The sequence below is a fragment of the Tachyglossus aculeatus genome, chromosome 11, assembly GCF_015852505.1.
Source record: "Tachyglossus aculeatus isolate mTacAcu1 chromosome 11, mTacAcu1.pri, whole genome shotgun sequence".
In the NCBI taxonomy this organism is placed as follows: Eukaryota; Metazoa; Chordata; class Mammalia; order Monotremata; family Tachyglossidae; genus Tachyglossus; species Tachyglossus aculeatus.
This window is the reverse complement of record NC_052076.1, coordinates 48,241,887-48,267,211: the sequence shown is the minus strand read 5'-3', so window position 1 is coordinate 48,267,211 and position 25,325 is coordinate 48,241,887. Positions and strand designations below refer to the sequence as shown.

General features: G+C 55.1%; 1 protein-coding gene across 1 annotated transcript in view; it reads right to left on the bottom strand.

Annotated features, from left to right (window-relative positions):
• Nucleotides 1–369: 369 nt before the first annotated feature.
• CPNE7 (copine 7) overlaps nucleotides 370–25,325 on the bottom strand; it is a 28,951-nt gene continuing 3,995 nt past the window's right edge. The window contains exons 2-15 of the mRNA XM_038753604.1: nucleotides 14,871–15,053; nucleotides 14,457–14,531; nucleotides 14,189–14,263; nucleotides 13,606–13,689; nucleotides 12,375–12,464; nucleotides 11,912–12,010; nucleotides 11,625–11,711; nucleotides 10,985–11,044; nucleotides 8,928–9,061; nucleotides 8,535–8,589; nucleotides 7,897–7,948; nucleotides 6,386–6,519; nucleotides 4,907–5,143; nucleotides 370–2,182 (exon numbers count right to left, since the gene is read on the bottom strand). Of these exons, the coding sequence (XP_038609532.1) occupies nucleotides 2,045–2,182; nucleotides 4,907–5,143; nucleotides 6,386–6,519; nucleotides 7,897–7,948; nucleotides 8,535–8,589; nucleotides 8,928–9,061; nucleotides 10,985–11,044; nucleotides 11,625–11,711; nucleotides 11,912–12,010; nucleotides 12,375–12,464; nucleotides 13,606–13,689; nucleotides 14,189–14,263; nucleotides 14,457–14,531; nucleotides 14,871–15,053 (1,503 nt within the window). The 3' untranslated portion in view covers nucleotides 370–2,044. The remainder of the gene's footprint in view (nucleotides 2,183–4,906; nucleotides 5,144–6,385; nucleotides 6,520–7,896; nucleotides 7,949–8,534; nucleotides 8,590–8,927; nucleotides 9,062–10,984; nucleotides 11,045–11,624; nucleotides 11,712–11,911; nucleotides 12,011–12,374; nucleotides 12,465–13,605; nucleotides 13,690–14,188; nucleotides 14,264–14,456; nucleotides 14,532–14,870; nucleotides 15,054–25,325) is intronic.

Genomic DNA, 25,325 nt, shown 5'->3' with positions numbered 1-25,325 from the left:
GTTTTTCCTGATCCGGAACATGCTGGTGCCCATCCTAACCTCTCCTCCTCGGTTCCTTTAACTATTCTTCTGCTCCTCGACCTGCCGGTATCCCGCAGGGATCTCAACTCTTGTCACTTGACGCTCATTCTCTTGAGGCGATCATCATCTGCCGCTCACCTGGTTTCTCCCGACTCCCACGTCCACGCTCCTCCCATTAGGCCGCACTGCTTCTCCTCCATCCAGTCCCTATCTGTTCTGTGCTGCCGAGAAGAGAGTCAAACTCCGGGATGGGGGGAGCCCCGGGTCGGGGGCACAAGGCGGTTTGTTCCCCAGCCGGCCACGAGCTGGCCGGCCTCAGGTCCGAGTCACAATCACAAGGACACAGTAGGGAAGGTGAGGTTTTATTGTCATCCCTCCTACACACTGACCACAGGGGGACACGCAACCTTGGGGAGGCCCAAGCTGGCACCAAACTGAGACCGGGGAGCGGGGTAGGGGAGAACGGAACCGAGATTTTCCAGTTTAAAAAAAGACATTAAGCATCCGAGCCTGGGCAGGCCGACGCAGCCTGCCCCCAAAACCAAACTAGCAGCACTTCCCACCCACACACGGGCCACACCTGATTCCCTGCTCAGCTGGAGGGAGGTAGGCCAGGGGAGGCTATCCAGGTGCTTCCCCCACACCGTCCTGCTGAGTCCCTGAGCCTCCTGGCCCGGGCCCCACCTTCAACCTCCCCTTTTCTCCATCATCCCCACAGGCCCCAGGGAGAGGAGGATTCAGAGCAGCCAGGTCGGCGAGGGAGCAGGGAGGACAAAAGAGTGGCGAGCTAAAGCCAGATGAGCGATTAGAGGGGTAGAGCTCTGAGTCAGACCCCCGAGCCCCCCACCCAGCACTGCCTGTTCTCTCCTATGGGGGCCCCAAGCCCAGGAAGTCTGGGCCGTGCTCTTCTGCAAATTCAAGGGGACCAGTGAGCTGGGAGTGGGGAGGAAATGGGGAGGTGGGAGCAGCTCCTGGCAGGAAGGAGGAGAAAGCCAGCCCTCTTCCCCATCGCAGTTAGACCTGCTCTCTCCTCCTCTGTCTGGACAGTGAGGAAACTGGGAATGGGAACCTGACCTGGGGCTTGGGATTCTCCACCCAGCTTCCTCAGTCCCCGACGCAGACTCGGGGCTACGGGGAACCACCGCTCCCCAGCCTAAACAACACAGCAAGAAAGGGGTCTCGGACAAAACCTTACATCTTAACCAAGCAGGCCGAGCCCAGGGCAAATGGGAGTGGGTGAATCTTCTCCGTGGCTCTGAGAGGAGAGCTGGGGGAAGCACCCCCCAGGCCAGGGCCCACTGAGGCTCACCGCTGCCACCCTCTTTCCTGTCCCCTTTATCCTCTTCCTCACTGGAGGTCTGCTCAGCCCGACAGGGGTCTGCCCGGGAAGAACCCACCCTCAAAGTCTTCCACGGCCCCCGGCTCCTTCGGCTTTCTGGGCTGCCCCGTCCATCCCAAATGCCGTTCTTCCTTCTCCTGCCTTCTCCTCCTTTCCGGAGGCTCCTAGGCAGGGGAAGGGGAGGAGTGGGTGCCAGCCCCTCACTCACCTGGTGGGTCCGACTGAGTCTCCCCCTTCACGGTAGCCAGAGCCGGGTGGTCCCTCCCCGCTCTTTCCTCTGCCCCGCAGGCAGAGCTGCTGGACAAGGGTGACTCCGCTGGACTGATGGAAACAGGCGGGGCGGCCTGCAAGGCCAGAGGGCCGGAGGAGGAGGATGGTGGGGACGGACGGGCCCTGTGTTTGCACCACTGCAACCCCCCAGGTTCCCTGACCCCCCACTTCAGCCAGCCAGAGGACGGAGCCCCGGTCCCACCTGTGAGCCCCCGGTGGGACTCGCGACACAATTGGCACAAGTGAAAGTGGGAGAGGGTGGGGAGGATGCTCTGGCCAGTGAGGTTCAGAGGAGCGAGCCCTGGGGGGCTCACAGGTACTTCCCCCTCCCGCCCCCAACTTCTTCCATCGTCCCCTCCACCTGCCAACAAAGAGAAATACGAGGGGGCGACATGTGGTCCCCGCCCGGTGCCCTCAATGGGATGGGCCAGTTGCGGGGTCCGGGGAGTCGTCCGTGAGGCAGCGAGGGGGCAGCTCCTTGTGGCTGTAATATTCCACCACCTGCTTGGGCACCTCGGCCAGGACACACTTAGCCAGGGCTGTGGGGGACGCCTGGAAAAGAAACCGCAACAACGAGTAACGGTGACTTAATAATAATAATGGTATTGGTTAAGCACTTACTATGTGCCAAGCACCGTTCTAAGCCCTGGGGTAGATACAAGCTAATCAGGTGTTTTGTTTTTTTTAATGGCATTTATTAAGCGCTTACTGTGTGCAAAGCACTGTTCTAAGCGCTAGGGAGGTTACAAGGTGATCAGGTTGTCCCACGGGGGGCTCACAGTCAATCCCCATTTTACAGATGAGGTAACTGAGGCCCAGAGAAGTTAAGTGACTTGCCCAAAGTCACACAGCGGACAACTGGCGGAGCCGGGATGGATGCAGTCCCTGTCCCATATAATAATAATAATAATGATGGCATTTACTAAGCACTTACTATGTGCAAAGCACTGTTCTAAGCGCTGGGGAGGTTACAAGGTGATCAGGTTGTCCCACGGAGGGCTCACAGTCTTAATCCTCATTTTACAGATGAGGGAACTGAGGCACAGAGAAGTGAAGTGTCTTGCCCAAAGTCACACAGCTGACAAGTGGCGGAGCCAGGATTTGAACCCATGACCGCTGACTCCTAAGCCCGTGCTCTTTCCACTGAGCCACGCTGCTTCTCTAATGGGGCTCACAGTCTTAATCCCCATTTTACAGATGAGGTAGCTGAGGCACAGAGAAGTTAAGTGACTTGCCCAAAGTCACACAGCTGACAACCGGCGGAGCCGGGATGGATGCAGTCCCTGTCCCACATGGGGCTCACAGTCTTAATCCCCATTTCACAGGTGAGGTAGCTAAGGCACAGAGAAGTTAAGTGACTTGTCCGAGGTCACACAGCAGACAAGCGGTGCAGTCAGGATTTGAACCCAAGTCCTTCTGACTTTCAGGCCCACGCTCTACCCACTAGGCCGTGCTGCTTCCTCGTAAGCCCGTGGCTCCCCAAGCCTCCAGACACCCCTGTGAAATGGTGGGAGAGGGCCGGGTACTCCAGACCAAGAAACTGAGGCCCAAAGGGAATGAGTTTCCCCAGAAAGCTGGCTGCTGCCTCTCGGAAGCAGGGCTTCGTCTAGGAGAGGCTCAAGGCAGATGCCAGGATGCCAAGGCCTGTCTGTCCCTTCAGAGATCCACCATCACAGCTTAAGGGCGCTTCTCCTGGCTCAGTGGAAAGAGCCCGGGCTTGGGAGTCAAAGGTCATGGGTTCTAATTCCGGCTCCACCACTTATCAGCTGTGCGACTTTGGGTAAGTCACTTCACTTCTCTGTGCCTCAGTTCCCTCATGTGTAAATTGGGGATGAAGATTGTGAGCCCCACATGGGACAACCTGATCACCCTGTATCCCCCCAGCGCTTAGAACAGTGCTTTGAACGTAGTGAGCACTTAACAAATACTATCATTATTATTATTAGGGGGTACACGTCCCAGCCAAGCTTTCCCATGACCCTCATTGCCGGCCCTTGTCACTGGCCCCCACCAGCCCTGCTCACCTCCCCCGGCTCCAGGACCCTCTCCGACCTGAGAGCCGCAGGGGCCGAGGGCAGCTTTAGGCTGGCAATCCGGTCCGGGCAATTCAAAACCCCTGACAGATGGAAATTTATTATAATACCGTCTCCCCGCACTAGACTCTTCGAGAGGAGGGATCATGTCTACCAGCTGTGTTGTATTGTACACCCCAAAATGCTTAGTATGGTGCTCCTCACACAAGTGCTCAATAAATACCATTGTTTCATTGACTCCCCAACTGCTCAACCTTCCCTGAGTGGCTTCATGGCTTGCACACATGAGGACTTTATTGGAAGGCAGTATGTGTGTGCTGTCTTCAGTTCTACAGATTAATAGATTATGGCTGCCCTGGAATGCCCTCCCTCTGCCCATCCGCCAAGCTAGCTCTCTTCCTCCCTTCAAAGCCCTACTGCGAGCTCACCTCCTCCAAGAGGCCTTCCCACACTGAGCCCCTTTTCCTCTCCTTCTCCCCATCCCCCCCCCGCCCTACCTCCTTCCCCTCCCCACAGCACCTGTATGTTTGTACAGTTTTATTACTCTATTTTACTTGTACATATTTACTGCTCTATTTATTTTGTTAATGATGTGCATCTAGCTTTACTTCTATTTATTCTGATGACTTGACAGCTGTCCACATGTTTTGTTTTGTTGTCTGTCTCCCCCTTCTAGACTGGGAGCCCATTGTTGGGTCGGGGCATGGACCTAGATGTTCATTCATTCCATCGTATTTATTGAGCGCTTACTGTGTGCAGAGCACTGTACTAAGCGCTTGGGAAGTACAAGTTTGCAACGTATAGAGACGGTCCCTACCCAACAGTGAGCTCACAGTCTAGAAGGCGGGCTCACAGTCTAGAAGACTATATGTTGCCAACTTGTACTTCCCAAGCGCTTAGTACAGTGCTCTGCACACAATAAGCGCTCAGTAAATACGATTGAATGAAAGAATGAATTAATAGGGGCCGTTTTGGGATTTGCCTGTCTTGTCTCCCTACTAGGTTGTAGCTAGGGTGGGGTCCCCTCTCCACGATGACCCACAGGAGGGGCCTCAGTGGTGCTGCTGAGACCATTACTCCCTTCACCCCCACCCCGAATGACTCGTGAGGGTTCCTCGTTCCAGCACAACACACAAGGCTCAGGCGCCCAACTCCGTTCACCATCAACTCCACTGGTCGCACTCCTCGTCCCCAACCTCTCCCAGGCCGCTCGCCTCTCCCCTACCCCGCCCCTGCCACTCACGCTCTTGAAGTCCCGGAAAGGGACGAACTGCACGATGTCCCGGAGAACCGGCTCCCCCTTGGGCGAGCGCAGGACGCCGTCGTCCCCATCCAGGATCTGCATGTCCGTGAAGTCGGCGTTGCCCACGCCCACGATGATGATGGACATGGGCAGGTGGGAGGCCCTCACGATCGCCTCCCGCGTGTCCGCCATGTCGGTCACCACGCCGTCCGTCAGGATCAGGAGAATGTAATATTGCTGGAGGGGAGGAGCAGGCCTGGGGCTCAGGGGGGACGGCTAGCCGGCCAGCTGACCGAGGCCCCGCCTCTGCAGACTCTCTTCCCCGCGGCCCCCCTCGCCGGGGCCGGCGGGGCGATGGCTCCCAGCCGTCCCCCGCTTGGGAGGCCGGTGAAAATCCCACCTCCTCCGACAAATTTATCCCAATTAAGTTCTCTACGCAAACCCATGAGCCAACCCCAGCATACAGGGACCCTTCTGAGCACTCTTGGATACCTGATAATTCAACTGCACTTTCAATTATTTATCTTGACCGGCCTCGGGAATGTTTTATCTCTCTGTCCCTCATTAGAGGCAGCCAAGAGACCACAGAGGCAACCCGAAGACCGCATAGACAACCGAGAGACTGCAGAGGCAGCAGTTTCTGTCAGTGGAGCCGGAGGAGGAAGACCTTACCTCTTTGGCACCTGCCATTTGGCCACCACGAGCTTGAATGATTCCCCAACTTTCCCTCCCCATCTCTACCTCCATCCACCCACCCACGGGGTCCCAGGAGGCCCCACCCTGGGAGGGACACGTTGTTAGAAGTTGGTGCAGTTCGTCTCTTTCTGGGACTTCTCCCCCTCTCCATCCCCCCCATCTTACCTCCTTCCCTTCCCCACAGCACCTGTATATATGTATATGTTTGTACATATTTATTACTCTATTTATTTTACTTGTACATATCTATTCTATTTATTTTATTCTGTCAGTATGTTTGGTTTTGTTCTCTGTCTCCCCCTTTTAGACTGTGAGCCCACTGTTGGGTAGGGACTGTCTCTATATGTTGCCAACTTGGACTTCCCAAGCGCTTAGTACAGTGCTCTGCACACAGTAAGCGCTCAATAAATACGACTGATTGATTGATTCAAGCGCGTGAGTGGCAGGGGCGGAGTAGGGGAGAGGCGAGCGGCCTGGGAGAGGTTGGGGATGAGGAGTGCCACCAGTGGAGTTGATGGTGAACGGAGTTGGGCACCTGAGCCTTATGTGTTGTGCTGGAATGAGGAACCCTCACGAGTCATTCGGGGTGGGGGTGAAGGTCTCAGCAGCACCACTGAGGCCCCTGCTGTGGGTCATCGTGGAGAGGGGACCCCACCCTAGCTACAACCTAGTAGGGAGACAAGACGGGCAAATCCCAAAACGGCGCCTGCCCGCAACCCGCCCAACCAGCGGGAAGGCCACCTCTGCCCCCGCGCCCCATGCCCCCGGCCCGTTGGCACTCACAGAAGCCTCCTTGGTGTTCTCCTCGGCAGCGGCCACCTGGGCCACCTTGGTGATGATGGGTGCCACGTTGGTGGGGCCGTACAGCTGGATTCTAGGCAGGCAGCTCTGGTAGGACTCTACCACTCCCTGGATCCCTGAGGAAGGATGGATCTGTTCAGCCATCTCTCTCCCGGGCAGCTGGGACAGACCGAGCCCCACCGCTACTATTTGCCTCCCCTCCCCTGGACAAGGTGGCCTGCGCACTGCAAGCCCGGGACGCGCCCGACCCGGACCCCAGCACCTCTGGGGAAGCCGGGGAGACTGAGCCCCATTTTTTCTCTTCTCCTCCTCCCCATCCCTCCCGCCCTACCTCCTTCCCCTCCCTACAGCGCCTGAACATGTTTGTACAGATTTATTGCTCTATTTATTTTACTTGTACATATTTACTATTCTATTTATTAATGATGTATATATAGCTATAATTCTATTTATTCTGATGGTATTTATGATGTGTATGTAGCTATAATTCTATTTATTCTGATGGTATTGACACCTGTCTACTCGTTTTGTTTTGTTGTTTGTCTCCCCCTTCTAGACTGTGAGCCCGCTGTTGGGTAGGGACCGTGTCTATATGTTGCCAACTTGTACTTCCCAAGCGCTTAGTATAGTGCTCTGCACACAGTAAGGGCTCAATAAATACGATTGAATGAATGAAGGAGCTGCTCTCGAACAGAAACTCCTCATCATCGGCTTCAAACCGGCTCAATCACCTTGCCCCTCCTACCACGCTTCGCTGCTCTCCTACGACAACCTAGCCCCCGCTCTTCGCTCCTCTAATTTCAACCCACTCACTGTACCTCAATCTTGTCTATCTTGCCGCCAACCTCTCGCCCACATCCTGCCTCTCGTCTGGAACGCCCCTTCCTCTTTCCATCCAACAACTATTCTTCCCACCTTCAGAGACTTATTGAGGCCCATTTCCTCCAAGAGGCCTTCCCTGACTAAGCCCTCCTTTCCTCTTCTTCCACTCCCTTCTGTGTCACCCTGACTTGCTCCCTTTATTCATCCCCTCGAACTTCACAGCACTTATGTACATATCTGTAATTTGATTTACTTAAATTAATGTCCGTCTCCCCCTCTAGATTGTAAGCTCGCTGTGGCCATGGAATTCATTCAACAGCATTTATTGAGCGCTTACTGTGTGCAGAGCACAGTATTAAGTGCTTGGAAAGTACAATTTGGCAACATAGACAATCCCTATCCAACAATGGGCTCAAACTCTGTGACCGTTATATTGTATTCTCCTAAATGCTTAGTACAGTGCTCTGCACACAGATACGACTGACTGACTCTGGCACCACACGCCTCCACTTTGGCTTCTCCCAGCCCCACCCGGGGGCCCCGTGAGCACCCAATAAGTAGCGCCCTGTTCAGCCACCTCTCTCCCAGGGAACTGGGGCAGACCGAACTCTGAGCCAAGGAACTGCCCCACCGGAGAGCAGGATCCCCACGGCCCCACCTCTGCCTCCTACCTTCACACTCATCGTCTTCGGGGTCGAAGTTAATGGCAAAGTCATGGGAGACCTGAAACAATAATCATAATTAATAACTGTGGTTCTGGTTAAGCACTTACTATGCGTTGGGGCGGAGACAAGACAGAATCGGGCCCTGTCCCACATGGGGCTCACAGTCTAAGTAGGAGGGAGAGCAGGTTTCGAATCCCTGTTTTACAGATGAAGAAACTGAGGTGCGGAAAAGTTAAGCAACTTGCCCAGGGTCACACAGTTGGCAAGTGATAGAGCCAGGTTTTGAACTCCTATCTTCTGACTCCCAGTTCCAGACTCTTTCCAGGACGCCACACTGCTTCTCAGTCAAGAAGCTACTAGGCAGGGCAGCCTGGGGGTTGGGGGAGAGAAGCCCAGCCCGGATCAGCTGCCCTGGGAGAGGGCGGAGATCTGTTCTGGGGTCCAGAGGACTCTGGGATTCCCTGGACCATCAAGGAGGAGCCTAGCAAGGAAAATATGCTCCATCTCCCCCTATACACACACACAGAGACTCCCCCCAACCCAGTTAGCCTGCACCAGGCCGGGGGTGGGTCAGTGGGAACGGGAGGGCCTGCCAGTTTTTCATCTCTCCCTACCGGAAGGGAGCTAAATCCACCTGCCCTCACCTCATAGTTTGGGGGAATCCTGGCTCCAAATCCCAAAGCAGAAAATTTCTTGTCACTGGAAGAGAGGGAACGTTCAGATGGGAGCTGCCCACAGCGGTGTGCCGTCTGGGCTCTGGAAGCCGAGACCGGCCTGGGAGCGCATCTCTGCCCCGCCAGTGGCCCTGATGAAGTAGACCGCTAGCTCTCTCCCCAGCTGGAGGGCAGGGGCACAGCCTCCCGGATTTCAGGACTCCCCCTCCCTTGCCCCGCTGAGCCGGTGGCAGAGCCCTCTAGGCCAAGCTCCGTGTTGCGGGTGGAGGAAGGGTGACTGGAGGGGCTGCCCTCAAGCCACCCACAGCCCAGTTGGGTACCAGGGTGAGGGCACCCCAGCTCAAGACCCCCGCAGGGGTTCACCTGTCGTAGTCCTGGCAGATCTCCCCCACCGCGATGAGAGCCTTCAGGTACTCGTTGGGCTGGTAGGGGTTGATGTAATGCAGAGAGCAGCTGTTTCGGGGGTCTCCGTTTGAGGCTGTGAAGTCAATGGCCACCTGAGGGGCACCAAGAAGCAATGGAATAGGGTCTTCAGGGGCAGAGAGACTGAAGGAGAGCCAGCGAGACAGACAATTTCGTCTCACCCCTCCAATCAATCGTATTTACTGAGCGCTTACTCCGTGTGGAGCACTTTACTAAGCAGGCATCAGTCTTCCCCTCAGTCTCGGGCCAAAGTGCAGCTGGGTCAGGAACATGGAACCCCTGCAGGTTTGGAATCCCTCTCAACCTCTATTTCCTCTCCCTCCTCATCTGCCCATAGGAAGGCACCGCCCTTGGCTCGCGGCTGATGCCGTACAGATGAGCTATACCAGCAGATTCTTCTGCCCACCTGCCTTGCAAGGAGTAAAGAAACAGCTGACAGGCCAAGCTAATCACTGGCCCTCAGTCTGCTCTGCCCAGGAAATGCCTCTCTGCTCTGTGGGCCAGCTCCCTCTGCTCCCAGCTTGGGAGTAGAGGGATGGGGGGACGTCCCCTCATCACCATCACCCAGGCCCAGCCAAGCAGGGCATCCAGCAGGCTACGCCATCTCTATTTATGTTTATTTTTGCTTCTCCCTCCAAGTTCTTCCACTGGCTTAGCTCAGGAGAGGGGGACTTCTGGGAAAGTAATAATAATAATGATGGTATTTGTTAAGCACTTACTACGTGCTAGGCATTGTATTCAGCACTGGGGTGAGCACAAGCAAATTGGGTTGGACACAGTCCCTGTCCCACATGGGGCTCAGTCTTCATCCCCATTTTACAGATGAGGAAACGGAGGCACAGAGGAGCGAAGTGACTTGCCCAAGGCCACACAGCAGCCAGGTAGGGAGCCAGGATTAGAGCCCATGACCTTCCAACTTCCAGATCCATGCTCTATCCACTACGCCATGCTGCTCCTGCCTCCTGGCTCCCACACGGTACACAGTGAAGCTCCAAGGGCCGAACGCTGGTTGCCGTTTTTCCTTTCCAGGGTGGTGACTCTACGAGTGTCACCAAAAAGGGGGACCTACCAAAGGTTCAAGGTTTTGGGGTGCAAGTGCAAGATATTTTCTCTGAGCAGCACTTCCCCCCAAGGCTACGCCATCAGCAGGGTCAGCTGCTGACTTCCTCACTAGCTCTATCTTAATTAGCGACCAAGCATCCATTCTGCGCAAAGAGAATTTTCGTGGGAATAAGGCAAACCCTGTCCCTGGACTAATCGGGGAGTCAATAACACCCCCACAATCCCTCCTCCTCGGACCCTGAAAGCCAACACGGCTCAGTCGGTTACCGGGGGCTCGCTCAACTCATTGACTCCTCAGAGTGTCTCAGATTCAGGTGGGACAATGGGGCCCCCGCCCCCTGACTCTGGAAGCAGAAGTGAGGAAGGGGATGGTCCGGGATGGGTAACTTCCCAGCCTGAAGGGCATCGGGTGGGGTAGAGCAGGGGTGGGGACTGTGAGCTCGTTGTTGGGTGGGGACCGTCTCTATCTGTTGCCGAACTGTACTTTCCAAGCGTTTGGTACAGTGCTCTGCACACGGTAAGTGCTCAGTAAATACAATTGAATGAATAAAGGCCCATTCAACTCCTCTTTCCAGGACATCACCAGTATTTTGGTGGCCTGAAAGAGTCCATTCCCTTCTCCGGTGGGACCACGTTACTTTTCCTTGCCTCACCTCACTTCCCAAACTTTTAGGGAACAGCGGGAACAATGTCAAAACCCCCTCTCCTGGACTTGGCCTTACCTTCCCCTTGCCTAACCTAGCTGGGGGTTCCCAGGTCCAGAAAGGGGGGGTGGGGGGCGGTAGGGATGGTCTTCTTCCCTTCTCCACCCACTCTCGCAGTCATCAACCCATTTTCGGGCAATTCCCTTTCCGGCATTAAGCCCTGTTAAGGGGGTGACCCTTTCCTGGAGGCAAGAACAGGGCCCTGAAGAAGTGACAGAAAGTGTGACTTACGGTGAAGTGAATCTGGCATCCGCCCATGATGTAATCCAGGAAGGAGTACACCCGGTGGACCTGCCAAAAATCCAGCGTCAGGGAATTTCTGGCCACTCTGCACCATTCCCCTCCTCTTTTTCTCCTCCTCCTTCTCTTCCTCCATAGCCTCGGCACTAGTGGGGATGAGGCCGGAGAGGAGCCGGGACCCTGGAATGACCCCCCTCTCCCCTCCCCACCTCGAAAGGGGAAGGATGGGGGTTTGGGGGGTTAACTTACTCCCAGAAGATCAGTCCTGGGGAGGGTTGGGAGGAGCTGATGGATTCCACCCATTTGCCCCAGCACCAAGCCCACCTCAGGCAGACCCTATCCACTGAGCGCAGGCTTAGGTGGGAGGAGAGAGCCCAGGAGATCCCTCTGCCCTCGCTCCTAGCGAGCAGCAGAGCCCAAAGGTTCTGTCACCCAGGGAGCCCAGGGAGAGAAAAGTGCTTTGGGATCCCCACCCACCCATTCCACGGAAGGTGCCCTCAGAGACAGAGTCTCAGTGCCAGGAGGAAAAGAACAGCTTCCATCTACCTTCTCCTCCCTCTCCCCCTCCCCGCCTCCTCCTTCTCCTCCTCCAAGCGCCCCCCACCCCCAGTGCTTCCAGACCCCTCCTCACCTTCAGGTCTGACAAGATCACAGTCCCGGAGTTCTTGTAATTCCTCTTCTTTGTTCTGTATTTTGGGTTCACACAGTCCCACTGGGCCTGGAATGAGGGTGAGCCCAGCCAGGAGGCAGCTGGCTAGTTAGCTGAGATACTTACCTAGCACTCTCTGCTTGCCAAGCAGTGGGCAACGGCAGGCAGAGGCAGGGCAGTGGCTGTGTACTCCTGAAGGGTTCTAAGCATGAACACACACACACAAACACACATTTCTTCCCCGCCCCCAGCCCCCTGCTCCCTCACACCTTGCTCTCTCCGGTCGCTTGCTGCATCTCCTCAAATGTCGTGTAAAACTCGCCAATGAAATCGTGCTTTCCTCGGGAGTCGAAGTCCCAGACCAGGCACTGCCAGAGGACGGGATAGAGCTCAGGCCCCCACCCCACCCCAACTCGGCCTCCCCAACAGCCCTCGCTGAGCCGTGAACCAGAGGGCACCTCCAGGGCCCAAACCACAGCCCAGACCTCTGGACTTTCCCCTGCCCATCTCTCCCCTTCCCTACTCGTCCCAAATGCCCCATCTCAGCTCCCACCTCCTCCTGGGCCAAAGACCAAGGCCTAGGAACTGGCAGGAAAAATGTCTTTGCTTCTAAGAAGGTGGGTCACCCGGTACCTCCCCTGCCAGATGCCAGCCTGCCTCCCCGAGACTGCCTTGGCATCCCCCCCGCCCCCAGCCCAGCTCTGGGCAGCCCCGGCCCCCCTCTGCCACCACCTTGAGCATTCTCCTCTCCTCGCAGCTGCACAAGGAGTTCAGGGAAACCTTGAACGGGTCCCACACGGGGCTCAGGTTGTTCTTCACCACCTGCAGATTCCAGAATGGAGGCCAAGGCCAGAGCCAGGCTCGTGGCCCAGCCCTCAGAAACCAGGCTTCGTGGGCCAATCCCTGCCCACCCCCGCTCAGTTCCCTGTCCCAGAGTAGGGCCCCTCCTCCAAGACAGATGCTTGGGGGGATGGGGTGCCCCCACCAAAAGCAGATCTCAAAGGAAAAGGGGAAAAAGAACCCAAACCCCTGGAAAATGAGCAAACAACATCTCAGTCTTGCCGTCACCCCCTCCCTTCGATGCTACCCTCGCTCTCCTGGGGAAGCCATCTCAGTGGCTACGGGGACCACTCCGTTGCCCCCACTTCTCTGTGAGGGATGGGGGTGTGGCCAAGGGCAGGCTCCTGGTTTCCAGGGTGGCACAGGGTGGGTGGAACCTGGAAGCCCCCCGCTGCAAGTACCCTCGGATGAATTTCAGTTCGTGGTCTCCCCGGGCCCACCTCCAGGGGTGTTGCCCTGGGCTTTGGAAAAAGTGGGGACCTCTGGAACCCCAGAGGGCCACCCCGCCCGACAGAGACTTTGAAGCTTGGCATCTGTCCCCCCAAAGCCCACTGCTGTGCCCCTAAAGGCAGCCCCAAGTGGCTTCCTGTGCCAGCGAGTGAGGCAAGGAGGAGAGTGAGAAAGCAGGGTCCACCCACAGAGGAGGGGGAAAGCCTTGGGGGCGGCCTCCCCCCACCCCCCTTGTCCTTCTGCCCTCCTTCCCTCCTCCCATCCCTTCCTCTAACCCCAGCCAGCCCAGGGAGCCTGAGGTGGGTGTTGGGTCTCCTCAGCCGATGGCCCCCCGGCCTGAGGCAGGGCAACTGGACTCAGTCCTCCTGGACAAGAGTCCCCACCCCTAAACCCACCCCCGCCACAACCCCGCCACGCTGGCTGGGTCCAGCTGAAAGCCAGACAGGGAGACAACAGAGCAGAGACTCTGGGACAAGAACCGGGAGCCGGGGAGAGGAAGGCATTCACACGAGGCCAGCTCATTGTGAGTAGAGAACATATCTGCCAACTCTGGTGTATTGTACTCTCCCAAGTGCTCAGTACAGTGCTCTGCATATATTAAGCACCCAATAAACACCACTGATGATGATCGGGAACCCACCCAGGCTCAGTGCCCTGGGAGGAGCCGGCTCACCTCTGTTCTGTACACCAGCTGTTCGCTCTGATCATCGTTGATCCGGTAGATCTCCAGAAAGGGATCAGATTTGCTGAAGAGATCCTGAGAGCACCGAGGAGGAACCCAGTGGCATCCCATGCAATAGCTGCCCAGTCAGATAGCTGCCCCCCTGGGGCAACCAGGCTGTGGAGTGCCCTGCTACCCTGCTTAGCCTCTGTGCCTTGGCTTCCCCCTCTGTGATATGGGGAGAGTAACTCTAGCCCCAGGGATCTCGGAGGAGTTTTGAAACCCCTGGGACAGAGCTGCCGCCTGGATCTGGCCCACGGCTGCCTTCGTGGTCATTTCGGGGGAGGAGGAGAATACCGTTTCACATCTGAGTTTCAGCCCGGATGCCCACCGTCCCTTCCGGGTCCTCCGGTCGGCCGGAGACCCCTCTGTGGTCCACGTGGGAAGGGAGGTGAATTCCCCAAAGCCTCACCTTGTGGATTTAAGGCCCAAGGAAGGTGGGGCGGCCTGGGAGATCCTTGAGGCCGGAACCACCGGGGAGCCCTGCTTGATGCGTTTGGCCCTGCTGGGTCCTGCACTGCCCTGCCCTGCTCACCTTATCGTCCAGCTTCCTGGCCTGGAACGAGAGCTCCACATAACCATTGTTCCCAGAGATTTCCTCGGCTGTCACCTGCCGGAGAGAGCGCCCCACAAACCAGGCTCGGGGGCCCAGCCGGGGAACTCCCAGCCCAGCCCCTCCAGGGCCCCGGGGATGGATGGCCAGGCCAGGCCCGGCCCCAGAGGGACCAGGCTGGGCCCAGGCCAGCTTTGACTGAGGGTGGATCTGGGGATGGGGACCAAGCGTTCAGGACCTGAGCCCTCACCGTGATGGTGGACTTGCCGGCCGGCTTGCCAAACTTGAGGAACAGCGATCTGGTCATCTTTTTCTGCGCCACGATCTGTAATGCGAGAGGGGGTTGGAGAGAGAGGAAAGTGCGGAGGGAGGGGGAGAAGGGGCAGATGGGGGAGCGAGGTAGGTTGGTCCAAGGGGGCTTTCCACACCCCCTGCCTTGTTCCAGGGTCCGTCCCCCCCCTCCCCACCACACTCCTGGGTAGAAGAGTCTCACTCCGCCTCTGCCCGGCTGAAAGTCTCCTATTGCCACCAGAGCTTTTGACCTTCTTGTTGTCTCTGGCTTCTCCCAGCTTCCAGCTCTGTCTCTGCGGCCCCTCACTGGACAGTGCCAGTGGGCTGGGGGGAGGCCAGAAGGGTCTGGGACTCCAGGGAATGGTGGGGGTACCTGCCCCAGGGTGCACTCCACGCCCCCCAGGAAGTCATCGTCCTGGGAGCCGATGCTGCAGTGGCTGTGGATGTCATACACTTCGAACCGCAGCTTCTGCACCTCCTCAAAGTAATAATCCAGTGTGAAGACCTTGGAGAAGACCGGGTGCAGGTTGCTCTTGATGACCTCAGTCCTGTCCACCTGGAATAAAGAGAGGCAGCATGGCCTAGTGGATAGAGCATGGGCCTGAGAGTGGGGATTGAGACTGTGAAGCCCCAAGTGGGACAGGGACTGGGTCTAATCCCATTTGTTTGTATCCACCCCACCGCTTAGAACAAATGTTTGCACATAGTAAGTGCGTAACACATAACATAATGAATAAAATAAACAAAGCAATGACCATCTTGCGGGAGTTGGGGGGAGGTCTCGGCTGGCACCATCCAGGGCCCTACAGGGTCGGGAGGTGGGTGTGGGGGGGAAGGGAGAGGGAAGGAAGGGGGAAGGGAGGAAAGGAGGAGTGGGGGAGGGAAGGGAGGAGTGGGGGTGGGAAGGGAGGAGGGGAGGACGGAGAAGGGAGGAAAGGAGAGGGGGGAGGGAAAAGAAAGGAGGGGAGGGGGGAAAGGGAGGGAAGAGAAGGGGGAGAAGGGAAGGAGGGAAGAAGGGAGGGGGAAAGGAAGGGGAGGAGGGGGAAAGGAAGGGAGGGCAGGGGGAAAGGGAGGGAGGAAGAGAGGGAAGAAGGGAGGGGGGAAGGGATGGGAAAGAGGAGGGGAGGGAGGAAGGGAGGGGAGGAGGGGATAGGGGAAAGAAGTTTGTGGTCTGTCTCCCCCTTCTAGACTGTGAGTCCGTTGTTGAGTAGGAACCGTCTCTCTTTGTTGCCGAATTGTACTTCCCAAGCACGTAGTCCAGTGCTCTACACACAGTAAGCGCTCAATAAATATGCTTGAGTGAATGAAAGTGTTGGACGGTGGGGACGGGAGGGTGGGCAGCGGCTGACGGTAGGCTGCGGTGCAGGAGGCAGTTTCCTCCTCCTCTTCCTCCTCCCCCGAAACCTATCCAGGGGTAGGAGAGCTCGGGCCTGCAGAAGAAGATGCAGACTACTTGATAGCCTTTTACCTCTCCCCAGCACTTAGAACAATTTGTAGCACCTAGTAGGCACGTAAGTACCATATTGAAAATAATGATTAGCCGGGCCCTGTCCTTTCCTTTCCTCCCAGAGGAAGACACCTCTCCTTGACACCATTCAGCCCACCTGGGTGTGGTAACAGAGGGAAACTGAGGCTCAGAGGGAGTGGAGCAGGCCAGAAAGGGGTCAAACAGTGCCAAGGCTCCCCACTCACCCCAGGACTCTGCCCATGGCCCGGTTTCGTGGCCCGGCCCCGGGCATTAGGTTGCGGGCAGTCCCTTTCTTGCCCCCCTCCCAGGCTGCCCGTGCAGTGAGAAGGGGCTCAGCCTCAAGCCCTCGGAGGCAGGGGGATTACCGAAGCAAATAGAAGGACGTGTCTACACGTGTCCCCTGGCCCCAGGCCCATCCCCACTTCTTTTTCTCTCCCTGCGGGGAACAATCCAGGAGATTTCATAAATCCTTCGTTCCTGCACGTTTCTCCCAGGCCCTGCCCAGACACACAGAGGGAAGGGTGGATGGATAGATGGATGAAGGGAGGGAGGGAGGCAAGGATAGATGGATGGATGCAGAAAAGCAGCGTGGCTCAGTGGAAAGAGCACGGGCTTTGGAGTCAGAGCTCATGGGTTCAAATTCCAGCTCTGCCAATTGTCAGCTGTGTGACTTTGGGCAAGTCACTTAACTTCTCTGGGCCTCAGTTACCTCATCTGTAAAATGGGGATGAAGACTGTGAGCACCCCCCCACCATGGGACAACCTGATCACCTTGTAACCTCCCCAGAAAGTGCTTAGAAAAGTGCTTTGCACATAGTAAGTGCTTAATAAATGCCATTATTATTATTATTATTATGGATGGATGAAGGGAAGGAAGGATGGATTAAGGGAGGGAGGGAAGGAGGGAGGAAGGGAGGAATGGATGAAGGGAGGGAGGCAAGGATGGATGGATGAAGGGAAGGAAGAAAGGAAGGATGAAGAGAGGGGAGAAAGGAAGGAAGGAAGGGAAGATGAAGGGAGGGAAGGAAAGAAGGGAGGATAAGGGAGGGAAGGAAGGAAGGGAAGATGAAGGGAGGGAAGGAAAGAAGGGAGGATGAAGGGAGGGAAGGAAAGAAGGGAAGATGAAGGGAGGGAAGGAAAGAAGGGAGGATGAAGGGAGGGAGGGAAAGAAGGGAGGATGAAGGGAGGGAGGGAAAGAAGGGAGGATGAAGGGAGGGAAGGAAAGAAGGGAGGATGAAGGGAGGGAGGGAAAGAAGGGAGGATGAAGGGAGGGAAGGAAGGATTAAAGGAGGGAGGGAGGGAAGGATTTATGGATGAAGCGAGGAAAGGAAGGAGAAGCAGGGTGGCTTTAGTAGCAAGAGCCCGGGCTTGGGAGTCAGAGGTCTTGGGTTCTAATCCCGGGCTCCGCCGCCTGTCAGCTGGGTGACTTTGGGCGAGTCACTTCACTTCTCCGGGCCTCAGTTCCCTCATCTGTCAAATGAGGATGGAGACTGTGAGCCCCCGGGGGGGCTGACAGCCTGATGACCTTGCATATCCCCTGGGACTTCAGAGCAGTGTCACCATTCTTATTCCTGCTCCCCCGGCCCCTGCGGTCCGGCCCCTGCGGTCCTACCTCCAGCCAGCGCCGCTGGGACTGGACGAGCAGCAGGACGGCGGGGTCCGACTTGTTGAGCGGATCCCGGTCCAGCAGGTGCCGGCAGCTCAGCCGCAGCTCCACCTTGGAGACCCCCGGGGGGCCCGGCCCCGGCCCCGGCCCCCCGCTCATGCTGGGCCCCGCAGCCCCCGCAGCCCCCGCACAGGCTGGAGGCGGCCGGGCCGGGGGAGGCTCAGGGGGACGGGGACAGGGGATGCCCGGGCCCAGGGGATGGCAGGGGGCAGGGGGATGGCAGGGGGATGGAAGGAGGCAGGGGGATGGCAGGGGGCAGGGGGATAGAAGGGGGCAGGGGGACGGAAGGAGGAAGGGGGATGGCAGGGGGATAGAAGGAGGCGTGGGGGGGATGGAAGGAGGCAGGGGGATGCTGAGGGCCCGGGGATGCCGGAAGGCAGGGGGACGGTCGAGGGCAGGGGGATGCTCAGGGCCGGAGGATGCCCGGGGGCCGGGGGATGCTCAGGGCAGGGAGATGCCCGGGGGCCGGGGGATGCCGGGGGCAGCGGGATGCTGAGGGCCCGGGGATGCCCGAGGGCAGGGGGATGCTCAGGGCAGGGGGATGCTGAGGGCCCGGGGATGCTCAGGGCAGGGAGATGGCCGGGGGCAGGCACCTTGTACAAGCAGGCAGGCTTGTACTTCCCAAGCTCTTAGTACAGTGCTCTGCACACAGTAAGCGCTCAATAAATACGATTGAATGAATGAATGAAGGGCCGGGGGATGCCGAGGGCCCGGGGATGCCCGAGGGCAGGGGGATGCTGATTGCCGGAGGGTGCCCGGGGGCCGGGGGATGCTCAGGGCAGGGAGATGCCCGGGGGCCGGGGATTGCTGAGGGCAGGGAGACGCCCGAGGGCAGGGGGATGCTGAGGGCCGGAGGATGCTCAGGGCAGGGAGATGCCCGAGGGCAGGGGGATGCTGAGGGCCGGAGGATGCCCGGGGGCCGGGGGATGCTGAGGGCCGGGGGATGCCCGGGGGCTGGAGGATGCTCAGGGCAGGGGGATGCTGAGGGCCGGGGGATGCCCGAGGGCAGGGGGATGCTGAGGGAAGGGGATGCTAAGGGCCGGGGGATGCCCGGGGGCTGGAGGATGCTCAGGACAGGGAGATGCCCAAGGGCAGGGGGATGCTGAGGGCCGGGGGATGCCCGGGGGCTGGAGGATGCTCAGCACAGGGAGATGCCCGAGGGCAGGGGGATGCTGAGGGCAGGGGGATGCTGAGGGCCGGGGGATGCCCGGGGGCTGGAGGATGCTCAGCACAGGGAGATGCCCGAGGGCAGGGGGATGCTGAGGGCCGGGGGATGCTCAGGGCAGGGAGATGCCCGGGGGCCGGGGGATGCTCAGGGCCGGAGGATGCCCGGGGGCCGGGGGATGCTCAGGGCAGGGAGATGCCCGAGGGCAGGGGGATGCTGAGGGCCGGAGGCTGCTCAGGGGTAGCAAGAGGAGGACGAACCCCAGAGCCGGAGCGAGCGAGTGAGTGAGGGGGTCCCCAGCCTGCAGCCGGCGGCCCGGGTCCGGTTGGACGGTCCCCGCTCCGGGAGCTCCAGAGCTCCGTCTGCGGGCGGCCGCCGCCCGCGGGCCCATTCATACCCTCCGGAGACACAGGCACGTGACCCGACGCCCGGCGCCGGCGCGCCCCATTGGCTGCCCGGACACGGGTGGGCGGGGCCTGAGCGCGTGTGGGCGGGGCCTAGGGACCCGGTGGGCGGGGCCCGGCGGAGGAGGAGCAGGAGGAGGAGGGTGAGCTGGCGCGCCCCCTCCCGGGGACTTCGGAAACAGCAACCCTCCCCTCCACCCGCCATCGCCCCATCCCTAGTGGGATTCGTGACTAATAACAATAATAATAATAATAATAATAATAATGGCATTTGTTAAGCGCTCACTATGTGCAAAGCGCTGTTCTAAGCGCTGGGGCGGGGGATACAAGGTGATCAGGTTGTCCCGCGCTCACAGTCATCATCCCCATTTTACAGATGAGGGAGCTGAGGCCCAGAGAAGTTAAGTGACTTGTCCAAGGTCACACAGCAGACAGGTGGCAGAGCCGGGATTCGAACATAATGAATAATGACTAATAATCAACATAATTAATTCAATCGGATTTATGGAGCACTGACTGTGTACGGAGCACCGGACTAAGCGCTTGGGAAGTACAAGTCGGCAACATAATAATAATATTAATGATGATGGCATTTATTAAGCCTTTACTATTCATTCATCCATACAGTGCTTTGCACATAATAATAATAATAATAATAATAATAATAATAATGGCATTCATTAAGCACTTACCATTCATTCATTCATACAGCACTTTGCACATAATAATAATAATAATAATGATGGCATTTATTAAGCCCTTACTATTCATTCATTCATACATCACTTTGCACATAATAATAATAATAGTAATGGCATTTATTAAGTGCTTACTATTCATTCATACAGTGCTTTGCACAGAATAATAATAATAATGATGGCATTTATTAAGTCCTTACTATTCATTTATTCATACAGCGCGTTGCACATGATAATAATAATAATAATAATAATAATCATAATGATGATGATGGCATTTATTAAGCGCTTACTATTCATTCGTTCATGCAGTGCTTTGCACATAATAATAATAATAATAATAATAATAATAATAATAATGGCATTTATTAAGCGCTTACTATGTGCAAAGCACTGTTCTAAGCGCTGGGGAGGTTACAAGGTGATCAGGTTGTCCCACGGGGGGGCTCACAGTCTTCATCCTCATTTTACAGATGGGGTAACTGAGGCCCAGAGAAGTGAAGTGACTTGCCCAAAGTCACACAGCTGACAAGTGGTGGAGCCAGGATTTGAACCCATGACCTCTGACTCCAAAGCCCAGGCTCTTTCCACTGAGCCACGCTGCTTCTCATATAGACAGTCCCTACCCAACAACGGGCTCACAGGCTACACAGGGGAGATGCCAAGCGCTGTTCTAAGCACTGGGGGAGATACGGGGTCATCAGGTTGTCCCACATAGGGCTCACAGTCTTCATCCCCATTTTACAGATGAGGGAACTGAGGTACAGCAAAGTGAAATGACTTGCCCAAAGTCACACAGCTGACAAGTGGCAGAGGTGGAATTAGAACCCACGACCTCTGAATCCCAAGCCCGGGCTCTTTCCACTAAACCACGCTGGCTGTTTGTTACTACTAATTAACAATAATGATAATAATAATGATGATGACATTTGTTTATTCAATTGTATTTATTGAGCGCTTACTGTGTGCAGAGCACTGTATTATGTGCCAAGCACTGTTCTAAGCACTGGGAGAGATAAAAGGTGATCAGGTTGTCCCGCGTGGGGCTTAATCAGTCTTAATTCCCACTTTACAGGTGAAGTAACTGAGGCCCAGAGAAGTGAAGTGTCTTGCCCAAAGTCACATAGCTGACAAGTGGCGGAGTCATTCATTCATCCAATCGCATTTATTGAGCACTTACTGGGTGCAGAGCAGTGTACTAAGCGCTTGGGAAGTACAAGTCGGCAACATATAGAGACGGTCCCTACCCAACAATTTGTTCTGTCGACTTGACACCTGTCCACATGTTTTGTTTTGTTGTCTGTCTCCCGCATCTAGACTGTGAGCCCGCTGTTGGGTAGGGACCGTCTCTACGTGTTGCCGACTTGTACTTCCCAAGCACTCTGCACACAGTAAGCGCTCAATAAATACGATTGAATGAATGAATGAAAGTGCTCAGTAAATAATAATAATAATAATGGCATTTATTAAGCGCTTACTATGTGCAAAGCACTGTTCTAAGCGCTGACCACTGACGGATGGATTCACTAATTGATAGATATCCCTGCAGCCTGCTCTTCAGAACCGCCGAGTCTTAAGCACTTTTATTGTACTCTCCCAAGCTTAGTGCAGTACTCTGCACACAGTAAGCGCTCAATAAATACGACTGACTGAACGAATGAAAGTGCTCAGTAAACACCACTGACGGATGGATTCACTGATTGATAGACATCCCTGCAGCCTGCTCTTTGGAGCCGCCGAGTCTAAGCACTTATATTGTACTCTCCCAAGCTTAGTGCAGTACTCTGCACACAGTAAGCGCTCAATAAATACGACTGAATGAATGAATGAAAGTGCTCAGTAAATACCACTGACGGATGGATTCACTGATTGATAGATATCCCTGCAGCCTACTCTTCGGAACCGCCGAGTCTTAAGCACTTTTATTGTACTCTCCCAAGCTTAGTGCAGTACTCTGCACACAGTAAGCGCTCAATAAATACGACTGACTGAACGAATGAAAGTGCTCAGTAAACACCACTGACGGATGGATTCACTGATTGATAGACATCCCTGCAGCCTGCTCTTTGGAGCCGCCGAGTCTAAGCACTTATATTGTACTCTCCCAAGCTTAGTGCAGTACTCTGCACACAGTAAGCGCTCAATAAATACGACTGAATGAATGAATGAAAGTGCTCGGTAAATACCACTGACGGATGGATTCACTGATTGATAGACATCCCTGCAGCCTGCTCTTTGGAGCCGCCGAGTCTAAGCACTTATATTGTACTCTCCCAAGCTTAGTGCAGTACTCTGCACACAGTAAGCGCTCAATAAATACGACTGAATGAATGAATGAAAGTGCTCGGTAAATACCACTGACGGATGGATTCACTGATTGATAGATATCCCTGCAGCCTGCTCTTCGGAACCGCCGAGTCTTAAGCACTTTTATTGTACTCTCCCAAGCTTAGTGCAGTACTCTGCACACAGTAAGCGCTCAATAAATACGACTGAATGAATGAATGAAAGTGCTCGGTAAATACCACTGACGGATGGATTCACTGATTGATAGATATCCCTGCAGCCTGCTCTTCGGAACCGCCGAGTCTTAAGCACTTTTATTGTACTCTCCCAAGCTTAGTGCAGTACTCTGCACACAGTAAGTGCTCAATAAATATGACTGACTGAACGAATGAAAGTGCTCAGTAAACACCACTGACGGATTCACTGATTGATAGATATCCCTGCAGCCTGCTCTTCGGAACCGCCGAGTCTAAGCACTTAAATTGTACTCTCCCAAGCTTACTGCAGTACTCTGCACGCAGTAAGCGCTCAATAAATACGACTGACTGACTGACTGACTGACAGACAATTCTCTGCCCACAACGAGCTCTGGGGAAGCTGGGAGAGGGCACAGCATCCCCTTCGGTGCTTTGCCCCGGCCCCAGGTTTATCAGCGTCAAGGAGGAGGAAGAAGAAGGGCCCCTTCAAAAACTAACTCTTCTGTCTCTGCCGGCGCTGGCGTCAATTTAATATTTTATAATTCTGGCGTTCATTAAGACTTTGCTGCCTGCTAAGTGCTGTAGATATGAGGCAACGAGATCATTATTATGGTTATTAGAACAGACATAATCTCAGTTCCACAGAGATCTCACTATCTTTTCCTCATTTTGCAGATGAGGAAATCGAGGCCCAGAAAGGTAAAGTGATTCACCCCAGGTCACGCAGTAGTAATAATAATAATAATAATAATAATAATAATAATAATGACATTTATTAAGCGCTATGTGAAAAGCAAACTCGAACCTAGGACTCCTGACTCCATTCTCTTTCCACTAACCCGCCCGGAATTGAAAATGGACCAGTCCCTTTAACATCAGAACCCCCCAGACTCCTTAACCCACCTTCTCTCAATAATGGAAATGACTATTTTAGAAATAAAAAAATGATTAGCATCCTTTCTTCCATTTTGCATTTAGCTAGCTTGGATTCAAAGACGCTCTTTTGAGGATAATAATAATAATAATGGCATTTATTAAGCGCTTACTATGTGCAGAGCACTGTTCTAAGCGCTGGGGAATTTACAAGGTGATCAGGTTGTCCCACGTGGGGCTCACAGTCTTCATCCCCGTTTTACAGATGAGGGAACTGAGGCCCAGAGAAGTGACTTGCCCAAAGTCACATAGCTGACGAGTGGTGGAGGCGGGATTTGAACCCATGACCTCTGACTCCAAAGCCCGGGCTTTTTCCACTGAGCCACGCTGCTTCTCTAAGGAAGGATAACATCACTATGTTTTTAAATGGTGTTAAGCATTCACTATGTGCCGGGCTCGGTACTAAGCGCTGGGATAGAGACAAGCTTCCCAAGTCGGACACGGCCCCTGTCCCACATGGGGCTCCCAGTCTTTATTTTCCATTTTACAGCCGAGGCAACTGAGGCACAGAGAAGTCAAGCGGCTTGCCCAGAGGCACCCAGCAGACAAGTGGCTGAGCTGGGATTAGAACCCAGGTCCTTGTAACCCCCACGCCCGTGCTCTATCTCTTTCTCCAAGAAAGTGCCAACTTGAGAGACGTCTCGTCAGTTGCTTGAACTTGCTCTGGCCTCTCTCCCTTTCCAGTTCCTTCGGGGATCTCCTTATCCATTCTGAAATTATCCATTCTGAAACTTCCTTTTCTTTTGGAGGTCTTTGACTCGCCTCTGGTCGAGAAACAGGAGACTGGGTGACCTCACTTCAGGAGTTTTCATTAACCCCCTTTAGTTTCTCCTTCGGTCAGCACTACTGTGGCTACGTAGCAAGTCAAGGAAGGATGCCGTGTTAAAAAAGCTCTGGACTAAGAGTCAGGAGACCTGGACCTGCCACTTGCCTGCGGTGTGGCCTTGGGCGAGTCACTTGCCTTCTCTGTACCTCAGTTTCCTCACCCGCAAAATGACGGTTAAATACCTGTCCTCTCTCCCCCCTCACACTAGGAGCTCACGTGAGATAGAGTCTGTGCGGATCTTGGCACCTAGTACGTTGAGAAGCAGCGTGGCTCAGTGGAACGAGCCCGGGCTTTGGAGTCGGAGGTCATGGGTTCAAATCTCGGCCTCGCCAATTGTCGGCCGTGTGACTTTGGGCAAGTCACTTCACTTCTCTGGGCCTCAGTTACCTCATCTGTAACAGTGTGAGCCCACTGTTGGGTAGGGACTGTCTCTATATGTTGCCAACTTGTACTTCCCAAGCGCTTAGTACAGTGCTCTGCACACAGTAAGCGCTCAATAAATACGATTGATTGATTCTCTGGGCCTCAGTTACCTCATCTGTAAAATGGGGATTAAGACTGAGCCCCCCGTGGGATAACCTGATCACCTTGTAACCTCCCCAGTGCTTAGAACGGTGCTTTGCACAGAGCAAGTGCTTAATAAATGCCGTTGTTATTATTGTTGTTTTTAATCATATCTAGTGAGCGCTTACTGTGTGCAAAGCACCGTACTAAGCACTTGGGAGAGTACAATATAACATTAAACACACTCTCCTCCCACAAGGCACTCACAGTCTAGAGGAGGCTTAAGTATGTGCTTAAACACAACAATTATTATTCATTCAATATTGAGCGCTTATTGTGTGCAGAGCACTGTACTAAGCGCTTGGGGAGTACAAGTTGGCAACATATAGAGATGGTCCCTACCCAACAACAGGCTCAGTCTAGACAGACAACAAAACAAAACATGGGGACCTAGCCCTTCTGTAAAATGGGGATGAATAATAATAATAATAGTGATGGCATTTGTTAAGCACTTATTATGTGCAAAGCACTAAGTGCTGGGGAGGTTACAAGGTGATCAGGTTGTCCCATGGGGGCTCACAGTTTTAATATCAATTTTACAGATGAGGTAACTGAGGCACACAGAAGTTAAGTGACTTGCCCAAAGTCACACAGCTGACAGTTGGCAGAGCTGGGATTCTA